Source organism: Centrocercus urophasianus, unplaced genomic scaffold (assembly GCF_019232065.1).
Source record: "Centrocercus urophasianus isolate 14NV4802_14NV808 unplaced genomic scaffold, USGS_Curo_1.0 seq_12, whole genome shotgun sequence".
In the NCBI taxonomy this organism is placed as follows: Eukaryota; Metazoa; Chordata; class Aves; order Galliformes; family Phasianidae; genus Centrocercus; species Centrocercus urophasianus.
In genome coordinates this window covers 45,635,743-45,652,114 of record NW_024884364.1, presented here as the reverse complement: position 1 = coordinate 45,652,114, position 16,372 = coordinate 45,635,743, and the positions used below count along the sequence as shown (strand labels likewise).

Below are 16,372 nucleotides of genomic sequence, written 5' to 3'. Positions count from 1 at the left end.
CGCAGCCATGACGCTAAGGGGCGGGGCTACTGAGCGCCCGACTCCCGCTGCCGGGATGGGCGTATGGTCACGCCCACTCCCCATTGGCCACGCCTCCCGGGTCACGCGGCGCCTCCATCGTCTTTTCTTCCTGTCTCCCTGCAGTTGTCGCGGCCGTCACGGGCGGCCCCGCCGCACCATGGCTGACGTGAGTGCTCCCCTCGCGCCCCGCGCTCTCCCCTGTTTTCTGGCGGCCCTCGCGCGGGTGGGTTGGAGTGCAGGTGGGGGACGGAGAGGCGGTGGGGGGACTGGCTCTGTGTGTGAGGGTGTTGAGGGGTTGCGCTGGGCCCTTTCATGTCCTGCCGTTTTCTCGTTCGCAGCAGCAGGACAAAGCTGCGCTGATCGCAGAGACGAGGCGGCGCTTCGAGGCGGAGTACCTGCCAGGTGAGCGCGCGGGCTGCCGACCCTTCGGCTGCCGCTCTGCTCTCTGTCCCCGGCCGGCTGAGCGGTGCTGCCCTGTCGAGTCGCGATGCCGCCTTCTGGGGCTCTCTGTGGTGCTGCAGGGGGTGTTGGGGCAGGGTGTTGGTGTGCTTGGCCATTGGCAGTAGGGGAAACGCGCTGTCCCAGTTGGGTTTGTCCGCGGAAGGGGTTGTTTTTCTGGAGCTGCTTGCATTTCAAATTCATGCTGTGAGTAATTAATACTGTGCTGTTTGTCTGACCCTGTTGTGAATCTGGGAAGCTTTGGGGCTTGTAAATGAAAGGCACTAGGGATCCTCGTGAGAAGGGGAGTGGCAGAGGGCCTGAAGGGCTTTCACTTCAATTCCAGCTTGATTTGCATTGCTTATGATAGAAAACGATGGAGTAGCACAGTATGCTAACAGCTGGAGCAAGCAGAACACTTTGTTATGACTGTATAAAGGTTTTCTATTACAAACATGCTCTTACTAATTTCTAATGCAAACACCCTAACAACTCAGGAGTTCAGGAGTTGCATGTATCTCCTGTAACACAAGCCTCAGTTCTGCAAACACCTGCTTTGCATTGATGTGCCTGATTGGAGTTATTAGAGTTACTACTTTTATACAAGGGTTATGCACACATATGAGTTTTCTGTGGTTGGCTGTATCACTTATCTTTATAATTTTGGAGGGTCTTGAGTGCTGCATGACATTATGATTATTTGCAGGGCAAGCATACAAAACAAAGAAGTGACTGGCCATTGTTTAGTCACTGCATGATAGTGTTATTAGAATAGCACCTTGAAGGACAGAGTGAGTTTATTTTACCTTTTCATATTTCTGTATGATTAAAGTTGTCTTTGGCAGTCATAAAACAAGAGAATGAAGAAGAATGAAGAATCATCTTAAACTATAAATTATTTTTGCTGTTGATGATTCCAGTTAATTCATTGTGTGTGTGTGTGTGTTTTATGGTAGATGTATCTATTATGCTAGAGTTACATTTGCTGTTTATTTTATATTGGTTTTTGGTTGTTTTTTTTTTCCTTAATCATGGAATCACAGAATGCCTTGGGTTGGAAGGAACCTCACAGCTCACCCAGCCCCTGCCATGGGCAGGGCTGCCCCCCACCAGCTCAGCTGCCCAGGGCCCCATCCAACCTGGCCTTGAGCGCCTCCAGGGATGGGGCACCACAGCTTCTCCAGGCAGCTGTGCCAGCCCTCACCGACCTCTGAGCAAAGAATCTCATCCTAATGTCTAACCTAAATTTCCACTCTTTCAATTTGAAGTAATTCCCTCTTGTTCTATTGCTACATGCCCATGTAAAAAAGCAGTCTCCTTCATGTTCATAAGCTCCCTTCAAGTACCAAAAGACGGTCTCCCTGTATGTAGCCTTCTCATCTCCCAGCTGAACAAGCTTGGCTCCCTCAGCCTGTTTTCATAGAAGTATTCCCCTTAGAAACCTGCAACTCCATGTACCTCCATGCTACTTAGCTGTAGCTGTAATGAAGCCTCTGTTTGACTGGTTGTTAAGAGTCATTAAAATAACACGTTATTGTTGCATGGGAGACTATAATCCTCTCTGCAGTGTGTTGAGCATGCACTTCCTTAGTAAGTCCTTTTTTGGGTTTTCGTTTAGGGATCTTACCCTTTCAAGACATTTTTTTTTTTTTAAACCCTATCTAAAATTTAGGAATGCCACAAGCAAATTAATGTTGTCACACCCATTTAAAGAATGAAAACCACAAAGTTTCAGTGTGTTTATGGTCCTCCTACCTTTATTGTGCATATTCTAAAAAACATATATAATATATATATATATATATATTTTTTAATCTTTTCTCTTAGTTGAAAGGAACTCTGAAGGGGCTTGGATCCATGCAACTTTCCATGTTCTAAAGGTGCAAATGGTTGCTTGATATTGAGCAATTGTAGTCTCCTTGAAAAAGTGAAGCTGCTGTCAGGGTACACTGAGAAACTAATAAGTTCACAGAAAGTTCAGTGTGTTTCTGGAATAGTGAGCCTCTGTAGAGTGAATCTAATTCCTTTTTCAGGTGAGCTGCAAGTGTTGAAGCTTGAGCAAAATTTTCAGGATGCTTGTATTTCTAGGAAGTTACAGCTTCAACTGTTTTATTCTCCCTCTGAGGAAAGCAGTGGTCCTGATTATTCCTGAGACTTTGTGATTGCATTATAATAGGAAAGAATCACTTCTTGAAACTCTTGTTGCTGGATTCCCCTCATGCAGGCAGATTTTCTAATGGATATTATGCTGTGATGATTTGTAGTACTGTGTATTGCTGTGAAATGAAAATTTAAAGGGCCTTAAGTCCTTATTTTGGTTGAAGTCATTCATTGACAGAATACAATGTTTTCAATTTATGCAGAACATTTTGAAGTTTATAGATGGTTCGGAAAAGTCTTATATGAACTGCCACAACTAATACATGGAAGAATATCTTACATAAAAGTTACGACCAACTTAAACACTGCAGTCTTGACTTCTCCCATTCTGCCTTGAAAATTTTCATCTGAAAGCTCTAGAAATCCATTTATTGGATTAAACATCTGAACAGCTGTCACATCTATGTGACTAAGTAAAAGAATCCTTTTAATAGTCAGATAGGGTTTGGAAAATAGTGTACAAGAGCCTTAGTGGCTCATCTCCGTGAAGTTTGCGTGCAAAGTTTCTTGCTAACATTGCTGAACTTGTGGCCTCTCAGGGGATCTAGAAGGAAAACTTGGCCACTGTGAATCCTACTTCAGAACAGCACTTTTTGTTAACTGAGATCTTGTGTTGCTTGATTGTTTGCTTTTTTTTCTGTTGTCCATGGTGAACGCTGTCTGTATTTGAAGACAAAACTTCAGAGCATGTGAAGAATGTTTTTCCTAGTAGTAATTAAAGCCCTTGCATTTCAGCATGTGGAAGCTTCTCTTAGTGCTGTTTGTGATAAGTGGACAGTGCCTTATTCTGGCAGTTTGGAGCCTGATTTCTCTTCTGTGTTTGGGTTCTTTGTGAGAGCTGATAAATGTAAATGATCTGGGTGGTGACAGAAACAATGAAAAAAGATGATTATTGTCCAGCTCTGACTGGTACTGTCAGTGTTTTCTAGCAAACAGTTTTGTCTCATTCTTCAGTGGATTTTACTTGTTAAAGGATTACTGAAACTACATGTCGTTCCTGGACTACTAATTTTCTTTTTAATGTTCAATGGGAATTATTTGTGATAAAATCTTGATAGAACTTTTTAGTCCAGAATTCTGTTTTTCCGCTCTTCTTTTTGCATATTTTTTTGCCTGTATTCCTTCTCCCTCCTTATTTGCATCCTCTTCATTTTTACTTTAAAGCTTAATTTTCAGAAAAAAAAAAAAAAACAAAAAACAAACAAACAAAAAAAACCAAACAGCTTTGAAGAAGACGTTTCCCACAGCAGCTTAAAGATTAAATTTTGTCATGACTTTAAGCCAATAGCAAAACGTTAAATCAAATTGGTCAAATGCAAATACAGTTATAGGTGTATGTGCCATTCTCAAAACAGCTTGGTGACATGACTTGTTGAAAACTGTTAGGATAATGTTTTGAATACCTTCCTTATTTATGCTCTGAAAAACTTGTTTTTACAGATTCTTGGCTTTAAGACTGAGGAGTGTTGGAAGGGTAAGACAGGAAACTTGTATGGACAGGTTAGCAAGCAGACTTGTATAGAAAGCTGTGATACCGATGTCTGACCTTCCTGTTGAAAGTGAATTTTAGAATCACTGAGATTGGACATTTTTGCTGAAATTTCAAACTTATCTCTTTTGGAGGCAGATATTTTATTTACATCTTTTAGTTTTATTTTGTTGAATTGGAACAGCTCCTTATTGGGTGGAAGTGATTTTGTTTTCCTCATCTCAGTCCCTGCATGGCTACAGACATTTTTAAACTGCTTTCAGCCTTGCAGATTTCCTTGCTTAACAATTGAAGGCACAAATCTGTGTGGTTAAAGTACTTAACATGTAATTGACTTTTGACTTCTAACAGTGGGTTTCCTTTTCCTGGCTATGACTAGAGGAATAATTATGACAGTTTCAGACACAAGGCTTCTTGACTGAAATAACCTTTAGAACAGTGTTAGTTAAACTGAAAGGCTTGTTTAATGCCTATTCCAATTCTGTAGTGTAACAAAGTGGTTTTGGGTGATTTTTTTTTTTTTTATTGTAGGTATGTAGTTGCCATCCCTGCTTCTTGTCTTCGTATGTGACTTCTATTCTATAACATCTTTTCTAGATGGTTTTCTTCCCAGAGGGAGGAGTTATTAGAGATTGTAAATTATTAACTTCTCTAGGATATCTTAGTGTGGAAATTAACTGTACTGCGTCTTTTTCTGTCTTGTATTTTCCAGTCTTGTATTTTTTCTATTCTTGTTGAATCTTGTGAAATTTCTATCACTTCTCCTAAAAATTTCCTAAAGAAAACTTTATGCAGTTTTATCTCCTGGTAACGTAGATGAAACTTGCACAAAAAATAAAAAGAGAGTCTTGTGAAAGTACTTGTTTCTTTGGTTTTACACGATTTTTGGAGTTTGAGTGGTTTTGTGTTGTAGTAGTAGTATAGAGACTTCTGTCTTAGAAGACAATAATTAAATCATAGTTTGACCTTAGTTTTCTCAACTGGAAGACAATACCTATTAATAGAGCAGGATGTGTCCCCAACAAACCAAAATAATGTAAATCAGAACCCTGCAGAACCCAGACAAGAAAAAAGGAAGCTGAGTAATGGGAAGAAGTGGCTGGTCAAAATGAGGTTTTTCTGCTTTCCAGTTACCTCAAATGTTCAATGAGAAAATGGAAGTAATTTGAAGTTGCTGTCTTTCTTAAAAAGGTTAAACAAGATCATGAAGTTTGAAACCTTAAAAGTTGTATGTGGGATCTGATCCATCTTTTTGCTCTTTCAGTTTTCTGAAGGCGTGTTAGTTGTGAAGAGAGCTAGTTTTGACTTCCTCTCCTTTCTTTTTTGACTGTTGTATAATATATTTAAACCAGTTCTATATATATGTATGTGTATATATATATATATATATATATATATATGTATATTTATGTATGTGTGTATGTATGTATATATATACACACATATACATATACATATGTATGTATGTGTATATATATATATATATAAAGTGCTCTCTGGTAAGAATCCAATTAGGTAAGCAGTATGTGCTTTCTCTTTTCTGGATCTGAGCTTGGTTAGTCACTACGCAGCTCAGAAAAAGATTCTTGCCATGTTCCTGCTTTGTCTTTTCCACTGTCTGTGGGGCTCCTCTGCAAGATAGTGGGGGGTGGCTCTCTTTAAGCTGAAGGAGAAACCAGGCTTCCATGCTTATAGACTCATTTCTTAGCTATGAAATGTTCAACAAAAGCTTGGTGCTGTTACTGAGTTTGCAGCTTTTGTTAACTGAACAGAAGAAGCTGCGAACACCATTGCTTGGAACACTCCTTGCTTCCCTTCAGATTAAATAGAAATACCTTAGAAGATGTTGATTATGGACTAAATGGTAGAGATGCCCACATTCCTGAGTAGGGGCTGACCAAACTCAGTGGGGTAGCTCTGCATGTGTGAGAAGCCAAGTGTTTAACTTGCTGGTAGGGGCAAAAAAAAACCCATCAAACTAATTAAACCATAAAGAGATGTTGACAGGTGTTATGTGATTGGGCTTAGAGATTGTATCTGAAGTAAGATACTTCAATTTATAGTTCCATTTGAGTTTCCATTTCAGTGCTCCTCCACTTGTGTTTCATTTTGTCCTACTAATTGCTGTGATGCAGAATGTGTGTAAACTATATTTTGAGAATGAGAAGGATTTACTTTCTTTCAGTTTATTCTATTTTGAATCCAGTAACTTCCAATAATTCAGTAACTGCATTTAAATGTTGCATGATTAACTTGAATTCAGAAGCATTCTGATTTTTTAATAGTGTTGTTTGAAAATAAGTTTCCAGATGCCTATAGAGTTATGAGCCATGCAGAGATTTGAAGAGCAGTTCCTCCCTTAAATGGATGTATTTTCAGTGACTGGATTACTGGAATGACTTCAAATCATTGTTTTATGCGTGATATACTACATTTCGATTTTGGATTCACATTCTCATTCTAAATTTTATTTATTTTCTAGCGAGAATTGGATAAATCAGGTTAGGTTAAAACAGCAGTCAGTGCTCATGTTGCTCTATCAAGTCTTGCTGTGCTTCCTTGACTAAAATAAGGGTGTTCTACAAGTGCATGTGGAGGCAGAATTTGACTGGTTGCTTCTGATTTGGAATTAAATTCATACTGTGTGCCACCTTGTTGAGTTTAGTGGCTGAAGAGGGTGAGAGGGAACTCAGTTTTCTGCTTTCCTTACCTGTCAATCCAGCTTTCTTTGCTTTTGACTTTAAAAGTTTGTATACCATGTTTTCTACGCTCTTTTACTTTCAGTTTTGTAAAGCATGAATTAAGTTAAATTTCTGTTTTTTTCAGTATTCTGTAAGTTCAGAGTTTGGGAAAATCTGTTGGTGGCCCAGAAATGAGTATTATGAAGCACCTTCCACAAAATATGCAAGTGTATTTAAATTATTATTTGATACAAGATGTACTATTCTGTCGCTCTTTTGATAGTTGTATTCCCAAATATGTAATGTGTGCAGAAGGAGCCTCAAAAAACAGTGTGAATCCTTTTAGTTTCTGTTTTGTGGTGTGTGTGCTTTTTTTCTTTATTTATGCAATACTTAAATCCCCTTTACAAAGAGGATGTATATGGAATGGGTCTTGGGCAAGCATTTTGCTTATTAATAGCAGTAGTAGTTGTAAGTTATTGTGCTAGATATGTGACGCTGATGTGAATTAAGTGTTTAGTATTTCAAAGCCCTCGTTTGCTGTGGCTATGAGTAGTCATAAATGGTACAGATAGCCAGCGTGACATATTCAATAAGTCCGTGGCAGAGGGATAGCTAATACTCCAAGGCTAAGAGAAGCCAGTGCTACTTTTACTGTAGCTCATGGTGGATCTGGCAGCTTAGCTACTGTATATTGTAGTATCTTTGAAGGGGATTTGGACTGAGTGCATGCTACACCAGAAGATGATGTGGAGTCTTTCTACCTTTTTGACTTTTTAAAACCTGATTTAGTGACCTGTTTGAATTTGCAAAATAGCTGTGGTGTCAGCTGGGGTTGGTTCCTGAGGTCACCTTTCTTCTCTCTGTTGTTATTTTTTATTCTAACTTGAAACTAAATACTGTTAGTCTTTCTCAGGCAAAAGTATCCAAATCGTAAATCATTTCAGGAATAATAAAGTTTCAAATAAGCAGTTTAGACTTTGCAGAACTAAATATGCAAAATCTTTGCAACTTTTTCTGCCTGTGGCTGACCTAGATCCACAGAGAAGTTGAAGAGCATTTCAGGCTGTCATGTGTTGGGTATTCAGACCTGTGCTTAGTCAGAATACAGGGAGCAAGTTGTCTGATGCGATTATGGAAATGATCAGAGAAGGAACTGAAAGAGCTTTTAGTGGGTAATAGGCTGACGGGCAGGAAGGGAACTAAGGAAGTGGGATTGACTCTAGGCTTGGCTAAGGAACAAGGTAAGGTGGTGGGATGGGGTCAAAGGAAGCAAACGCTTGAAACGTAATGAAGAAGAGGAAACTAAGGAATAATGCATGTGAAAAGCAGTTAGATGTCAGGATGTGCACGGGAGAAATAAAGCTGCAATCTGAGTGGATGGATGCATTTAAAATTCTTGCTTACTCATATTTTAAATTGATTGTGTGGCAGGAAACTGAGACTATAAATTAAAATGTCAGTGAAGTGCTATCTTGACATGTAGCTCCATGGAATTAAAAATATTAGCAGAACATAATGTGCTTTTCTTAGTGTGTTCCTCTGAGTTAAGGTTTCTGATTGAAGTAGGTATCCCTAAACCATCCACTAGCAGTTAGAAATAATTCAACTGTGATGTCTCTGCCTACAAGTAGTTTTTTAGAATTGATTGCTGCTGAAGAACAATTTTCAACTATGTGCAAAAGTAACATCTAATTAAGAACCACTGTTAAAATTTCTCACCCTGGAAATGAACGGAGCAAATCACTGACCAGTTCAAGTGAGCTTATGTGTTTTGGTGATCAGCAAAGAGATGCTTATCAGTTGCCTTCAGGAGCCTGTTTCAGTTTTCTTGCTTCATTTACATTCCAATGAATGCAGACTGTAAGGCGAAAGAGGAACACTGAAGTAAAAACTTAGGTGTTGTTCTTTAAGCATATCTTCAATAAAACTAGGTTGACTTTGGCATTTTTGTAACAAACTTACCTGTTTAAAAAACAACAGCAACAACAAAAACCATGCTGGGGATAAATAGTTGTAATAAAGCAAAGAGTAGCAGAAGCTTCTGTTTCATACTGAGTGCTTCATTTTGTTTTCACTAAAGTAACAGTCTATGCCAAGTATAAAACCTTTTTAAAGGAAATATCTAATGTGATGATATATAAAGCACAATCAAATGTAGTCATTTTTATATATCTGTTCTGACACTTCTTGGTCTGTCATTGTGATGATGCCTGTAAGTTAGACAGCACAAGCTTAAGCTACCTAATTCTTGGTATATAGGTACCCACCAGTACTCAGACTGTGTGCCTGCTTACGTGTTAAGTAGACAAACTTGGTTTTGTCTTTGAAGAACTGTACTTCCCTTCCCCCCCACCCCCCATCTTCTCTATTTCTGATGTTGGTTTTTTTTTTCTTTTAATTTGAATAAGAATCACAAATTATTTTTCCACTGAGAATAATCTGGTAGTGTTTCTAAATATCTTCACAGTAGATAGCGTAAGAAAATAATTGAAAACTTTTATCTGCTAAATGATGAGACTGGAAGAAAGTCTTTATATGTAGTATATTTAGTAGGGTTGAAACATTACGAATCTCCTTTTTGTATATGCATTGCAAATGCTATATTCTTACAATAGTTGTTTTGTTTGCTAGATAAATCAGATAAGTACGATTCTAGAGATGTGGAAAGACTTCAGCAAGATGACAAATGGGTTGAAAATTACCTGATTTGGCGTCATGACGTTGTGGATGATACATTGAAGATGATTGACGAGAGCTTTCAGTGGAGGAAAGAATATGCTGTCAATGGTAAGCTGTGTTATGTAATTCTTGTGATGATGTATGTTGCTTTCTTTTTGAACTGCATCTAACCTCTGTCTCTAGTTTCTTTAAGGCTCTTGCTCTTAAATATTGTATAAATACCACGGAGTACTAAGCAGTAACTCTTTTTTTTTAACCCAATTTAGAAAACTGGGTTTCTAAAACTTAGCTGCTCTTATCATCAAGCTGTACTTCTGTATGTCTTGCAAGGGGAAGAAGGAAAGTAGCTATCTTTAGTTTTCTTTGTGTAATTGCAGGGGCTCAACCTCTTAATTCCCCCACAACTAAAATGGACCTCAAAATATTAATGAATTCAAATAACAGGTCAAATGTTTTGCTACCTGCAACAATGGCTTGATACTCTAGGTAGAATAGGTGTACATTTTTGTTTCATGGGAGTGTTTTGAAGATGAACTTTACAAGAACGTACAGTCTGGTTTAAAAAAGGATAAAGCATGAAGGGCTGTAGATATGGGCCTAAAACTAAACATGGCAGTATTTTTTTTTTTTCTTTCTTCTAAATCTGTATCTGTACCTCAATCCTGCTGTGCAGCTTGAGAGGAAGAAGATAGTAAAATTCTCAAATTAGCCCCGTTTTTGTATTATGTTTGCGTATGTCTTGGATGGATGCTTACAAAGGCACTTCTGTATTTTATTGATGGATTTTTGCATTTTTAACAGAGATGTAATTATTAACCTCATTGTTGAAATGATCTTTCATTTGGCTTTGCAGATTTGACTGAATCTGTCCTTCCAAAATGGTTGTTTGAAAGTGGTGCTCTCTTTCTGCATGGATATGATAAAGAAGGCTATAAATTATGTAAGTTACACAAAACATAATCAGTCATCCTGTATTACTTTTTTTCTAAGCATTTTAGCAGCGTCTGTTTTGGAGAAGAAGTTATTTGAAACTAAAAGAACGAAGGTATTGGCAGCGGTTTTTACTAAAAGAGATTAGAAGTTGATGACTTTCAGTCAGTGTGGTATCTTCTGTGGATTACAGAAGTGAAATAAGCAAACTTTTTCAGCAGTTTTCAAGAATCATAAGCCTTTAATCCTAGCTGCCAAAGTTTTGACCTTCTCTGTTGAAGCGCATTATTTCTGTATCTACTGTAATGCATATATAAGTAAAGTAAGTGTTGATAACAGCAGAGCTTCATTTGCTGCTGCTTTTCTGACAGCCCACATACAGCTCTCACATATTTGCAGTGGTTTGCAAATTTTTTTGTGTGTTCTTATGACGCAGGAATATTCAGTAATACTGTGAGCAGCTGAAAACTCTTGGAGAATGAAATCCTGAATTGTATGTTTAACTGAGGAGTAAGGAATAAAATGTGTAGAGCAACAGTAGGTATTTCCTGAAATACTCTTGACTTTTACTTGACTGTTATATGTAGATGGGCAATATAGGCAATATCATTTTCTGTTACTGAATTTGCTACATCATCTCATGCAATTAAAAGTAAATAACCTTAAAAACTATTAAAAAAAAAATAAAGAAGACAACTTAAGAAAAATCACCTAGTAGACTATCCAAACAATCTTGAACCAAAGACAGGAGGAAAATAGATCTTCAAATCTAAAATTGTGCTTTTTCTTCTTTTGCCAAAACTGTTTTTTCATCCAAAAATAGATTTGCAGCCTTGTCTCTTATAAACAACTGAGTTTAAAGAGCTAACCCGCTGGTTTTCTAACAGTACTGTGACCAGAAAAGTACAGTTTCTATTCCAAGGGTCTATTTTGTCAAGAACTTTATCTTATCCATGTAAGTTACGAGTGCTTTGTGAACAATTGCTGTATTATGCTTCATGATTTTCGTTTAGTCTTCCAAGGTAACTAATCAAGGATAAGTGGTGATGATACATTTTTATAGTATTTACTTAAAAAGCTGAATGTGATTATACTGGTTGGTTCAATTTTGTGAGATTGGAAAGTGAAGTAATAAGACAAACTTATTTTGATGAAAACTGAGAAAACTGTGGAACTGCCTCATGACAAGAATGCGTGCAAATCAGATCATTGAATAACATTTTTATTTTATTGTCACTGATAATTAATGTCTCTATTTCCCACTCCCAATTGTTTCTTCAAGGAATGTTAGCGATTGAGAATATCTCAGCATGCAAATTCAGGTTGTACAGTAGTTAAGAGTTACTGATTAAGTAGCATTTGAGAAATGTTTCTTGTGCCATATGCTCTATTTTCACCATTATCAGAAGTAGATATTTTAAACTAGATAGAAATTCTTTGAAAAATGTTGGTTACTTTCATGAGAGTTCTGCTTTAAATACTTTAAATAGAGTATCTTTCTGAAATTTAGAGAATTCAGTTAATGTATTACACTTAAATCTTTTTTTTTTTTTTTTTTTTGGTCTGTATGTGAAGTGGAAAATTTTCTTCCATGCAATTCATAGAATGAACTTAAGGAAGTAAAAGACATTGACAGGAAAAAAGTATTACTTTATATAAAACTTTTCTAGGTTTCAGGGAGAAAAATGTTAGTGCATCTCCAGTTATTTCTAGGACTTGTCTATTTTTCTGTTGAAGAGGTACCGAAAATGAGTGTGTTTCATGTTGGACCTCTTGAATACTTCTATGACTTCATAGTATAACCAGTCATTTGGTTTCAGGCATTCTTATGAAGTCTGTTACTTGGAAATCAGCTTCTTACAAGATAAACTTGTCTCTATGTGAGTCATTTCTTATTCCAGAAGATTAAATATCAGGCTTTTATTGAAGTAATGTTACTCATCTTCTGGATTTCTTGATTTTATTTTAAGAAGGTCTGTTGCTTTTTATGTAATTTAGAATAATGCATGTATAGTTCTGTTCAGAACACGCCAACTTCAACAGTACAGAAAATTTAGGCAGAAAAAGAGTGTAAAGGTCAACCACAGCAGTACTTGGAATAACGTACAGGTCATGATAGCCGAGGACAACATGTATTTAATTTTAAATAATTAATTAATTTTCTTGATAAGTAGTAAAAGTCTTTAAAAGGTGCATGAAGAGTGTTTTCCTTATCTGCTGTTCCTTGTCTTCTGCAATTCTTGGCTTTTAGTCTTAATACAAAAGATGTTAGGAAGAAAAAGGAAAAATATATAGTTGTCCCACTGACTGTTCAGTGTCACGGTAGAATCTTTAGTTGGAGCACAGGCACTGAGGCATTGGTAAATTTCACAGTGCATCTATGTAGTTATACAAGTAATGACTTCAATTAATTTTGCTTCCTTGGTTCATTTTTTTGTGTGCTTCTTTTTCCTTTCACCAGTTTGGTTCAAAGTGAAACTTCATGTAAGGGATCAAAAACAGCAACTTGATAAAAAGAAACTCGTAGCTTTCTGGTTAGAGCATTATGCCAAGAGGGATCATGGAAAGCCCTTAACGGTGGTATTTGACATGGCTGAAACTGGAATCAGTCACATAGTAAGTATGCTTATTGCTTTTTTTTTTTTCCTGCTTGCTTTTTGAATTATTTGATCTACTGTAGAGTATCTGCTTTAGTTGGACTGAATGATCTCTTGAGGCACCTTCCAACCACTGCAATTCTGTGATTCTGTGTTTCTCCATAGCAGAAGATGATTATCTGTGCAGTCTTTTAAACCTAAGTAACGTAGCAGTTACAGCAAATGAGTAGGGCTTGTTCCTGTGACATAAGCAATTTCTGGAATTCTTTCTTGCATATTAAAATTTGTTTAATATTACGTGCTCTTGCGTATCATATTATATTTGATGTAGTACACTGAAAACTTTTAATTTGATAAATGACTGAGTCAAAATGATTCCTGTGCAGTAGTTACTTACCAGTTTGGTTTATCAACTGTTATGGATAACAATAGCAAGACTTCATTTTTAAGTTTTTCGATTCAGAGTTGGTGTTTTCACCTCTGATTTGAGAACTGTCTATCCATACCCAAAAGATGCTAGTTCAGCAATGTGTATTTTTGTATAACAGAAACACAAAAGTCTATTATTTCCCTTATGTTTGGAAAAAAAAAAAAAAAATCACAGCCTCCTCGATTTTCTCTTTCTTCGGAATATTTATTCAGAATTCTCCATGAATTCAGCTTCTCTCTATTGTTTTTGAGGCTCCCAAAGACAATCTCAGCAAGCGCTGTTTATAAGTCTTCCATTGCACAGTCTCACTTTGCTAGGGATTTCTTTTAATATCAGTTGGTAGCCACATAGAGTACTTGATAGATTTTATCCTAAAACAGCTTGAGGTTTTAATCTATTTTCCAGAAGGTTTTTCATTTGTTTGCTCCATTGTTAATGTAGCCTCATCTCATATGTCAGCTATTCTCATTGGTATGCAGTCAGGTAATTCTGATGGTTCATGCCTTGTTGCAGCATTTCAGGTAACTAGAGTCGATGCAGTTATTAAATTCTCTGCTCACATCTAAATTCTTGTTTGTGGACTTTCATCAAAATAATGGATCCAACCTCCTTATAGCTGATAGTATTGCTTTTGGGTACACAGCAGAAGTGAGAGCAGTGTGCTTGCTAATGCACAGGAGACTCTAATCATTACTTGGAAATCTATCACTGTGTTTATTGCTGTTAAGTGATAAATACTGTTTTGGTACAAGCAACTACCAGTTGAGATAAATACTTCTGCAGAGCGCTATCTTTTGCCTCCAGAGATATCTGAGCTTTCAGCTACTTTATAATTACTGAAGCTACTAATTAGGCTTTCAGTTTGTTGACAGTCCTTACAGTTTGTTTGTTTTTTTTATTGCTTTATCTGTAAGTATTTAGTAGAGTGTTTATATCACTTCAGAAGTCAGTTGTCCACTGTGCTGTTCTTATGAGAGGATTTTAGGTCCTCTATCAATAATACATTTTGTTCTGTCTCTGGAAGTCTCCTTTGTAGTTGTGGTCATTTCTGTTAGAAGTGCCGGGGAAAATAGAAGTATTTATGGTTTTCCACCTCACTCAAGTATTGTAGTAAGGTATGCCTCACAGTATTGTATATATCTGTTTCATACAATGTCTTTTTTGCCCTTTGCTGTGTTACCATTCATTACAAAATCTGGCTGTAATAACAGTGTCACTGCTTTTGCACTGTTTCTCAAGTGCTTTATTTTAACTAATTTGTATTCTAATATTTTGATTTAGGTTATTTACTCTGTTTTTATTTTAGGACTTGGACTTTGTTCGTTTTATTGTCAACTGTTTTACAGACTATTATCCAAACTTCCTTAGTAAGTATTTCATGTGAGATACAGTGTTAGACTTGTATAACAAGAGCAGTTAAGAATATCATTAGTGATGGGGGAGAGTTTATTTATTAATATTTTTGCATACACTTTATCTCATTTTCGGAAATAAATTAAGGACTTGTCTTTGGAATCTAGTGTTTCAACCATAGCAGAAGATCAGACTTTTTTGATAAAGCTGAACTGCATGCTATAGATTCAGAATATGTTTGTGCTTGTAAGAATCAGCACAACTTCAGATCTGAAGTTTATTTACAATACATCCAAAATCAGCTGGCTTTTCATGATATACAAAGAATTTGTTGTGTATATATTTATGAACATAAAATCAAATGAACCTTTTTATCCCTTAGTTCCTTGTTATTTGAAAAGTAGTAAGCCAGAGAAATCTGTAAACTGTGGAATCTGCCATTTTTGTTGTCTTTCACTTAAAGCACCTACTGTCTTTCTGTAGTAATAGATATAGCAAGTAAAAACCAATTAACAAAGGCTTCTGCAAGGAAGTAAATGTGACACTTTCAAATATATATATATATTCCTCTTTCTACATGACTATTACTGCTGCACTTCATGATAAGCAGAGAAATGCATGCATTTAGTATTCAGATTATTTCCTTTTCTTTACCTTTTCAGCGAAGATAGTGATCTTTGAAATGCCATGGATAATGAATGGTAAGTCAGTTGGTTTATTTTCCCCCAAGATTGTAACTTAAACCAAGTATAAGCAAGAAACATTTTCCAGCTTTCTGTTCTAGCTAAGTGGTGAATTTGTTAAACAGTTATTTTTAAGCCTATTACATAGTTAACGTGCTGTCTTTCTGTCTGGCATTGTTTTGGGTTATACTTTAAATGGAGCTCATGTTCACTTTTTATCTTAAAAAACTGGGAGACTTTGATAAATGTCTGTTGAATGTTTCCAGCTGTAATCCTTTCAGAGTCAAGTTCATGATTTAGGAACACTATAATCATTGATAAATACTTTTTACCAGTCAAAAAAAAAAATACTTTTTACCAGTCAAAAAAAAAAAAATAGGTTGTACACTTCCAGGTAGACATATGACCATTGTCCATGTAATTACTGTGTACGTTGATTTGTGTTTCAATTAATATTCTTAACCGTAATGCATATGATAAGTAGCTTATTCTTTTATCTATGCCATACAGATTAATTTTTATGTTAGCTCCATACTTTTTTCTGTGTATTCATATTTTACCACTAATGAAATAATTGATGTGTTCAAAACCACTCCAAATCTAAGTAAGAGCAATTTAAAGCAGCGAAATATTTCAACTGCGAAGAAAAGATATAAAACTTCTCCTATCTCCCTCAATCAAACTTGAAACAGAATTGTTTTACGCCTCTCCCCTGTGCCGCTCTCTTCTTCCCGGACTTAAATTCTAAGACAGGGAACTAGTCACTGGCTAAATCAAAGATCCTCTTCCCTTTGGAAGTCTGTGGTCTATCTTCATTCCACTATAGAAAAAGGTGGTTTTTTGTTGTGGTTTTTTGGGTTTTTTTTTTGGTGTTTTTTTTTTTTTTTTTTTTTTTTTTTTTTTTGTTT

General features: G+C 36.5%; 1 protein-coding gene across 1 annotated transcript; it reads left to right on the top strand.

The window, feature by feature from the left end:
• Positions 1 to 7: 7 nt before the first annotated feature.
• On the top strand, positions 8 to 15,523 carry MOSPD2 (motile sperm domain containing 2). Its single transcript, XM_042810316.1, has 7 exons — positions 8 to 187; positions 360 to 423; positions 9,424 to 9,579; positions 10,325 to 10,411; positions 12,863 to 13,017; positions 14,735 to 14,795; positions 15,444 to 15,523. Exons 1-7 carry the CDS (start codon positions 8 to 10, stop codon positions 15,521 to 15,523), a joined length of 783 nt encoding a protein of 260 aa, XP_042666250.1.
• Positions 15,524 to 16,372: the final 849 nt, after the last annotated feature.

What these genes read in the sequence shown, in the direction of transcription:
- MOSPD2 (XM_042810316.1), top strand. Translation starts at nt 8, where the DNA reads ATGACGCTAAGGGGCGGGGCTACTGAGCGCCCGACTCCCGCTGCCGGG. An exon ending in CCCGCCGCACCATGGCTGAC is followed by an intron (nt 188 to 359) that starts GTGAGTGCTCCC and finishes TCTCGTTCGCAG; the next exon opens with CAGCAGGACAAAGCTGCGCT. An exon ending in CTATTATCCAAACTTCCTTA is followed by an intron (nt 14,796 to 15,443) that starts GTAAGTATTTCA and finishes TTACCTTTTCAG; the next exon opens with CGAAGATAGTGATCTTTGAA.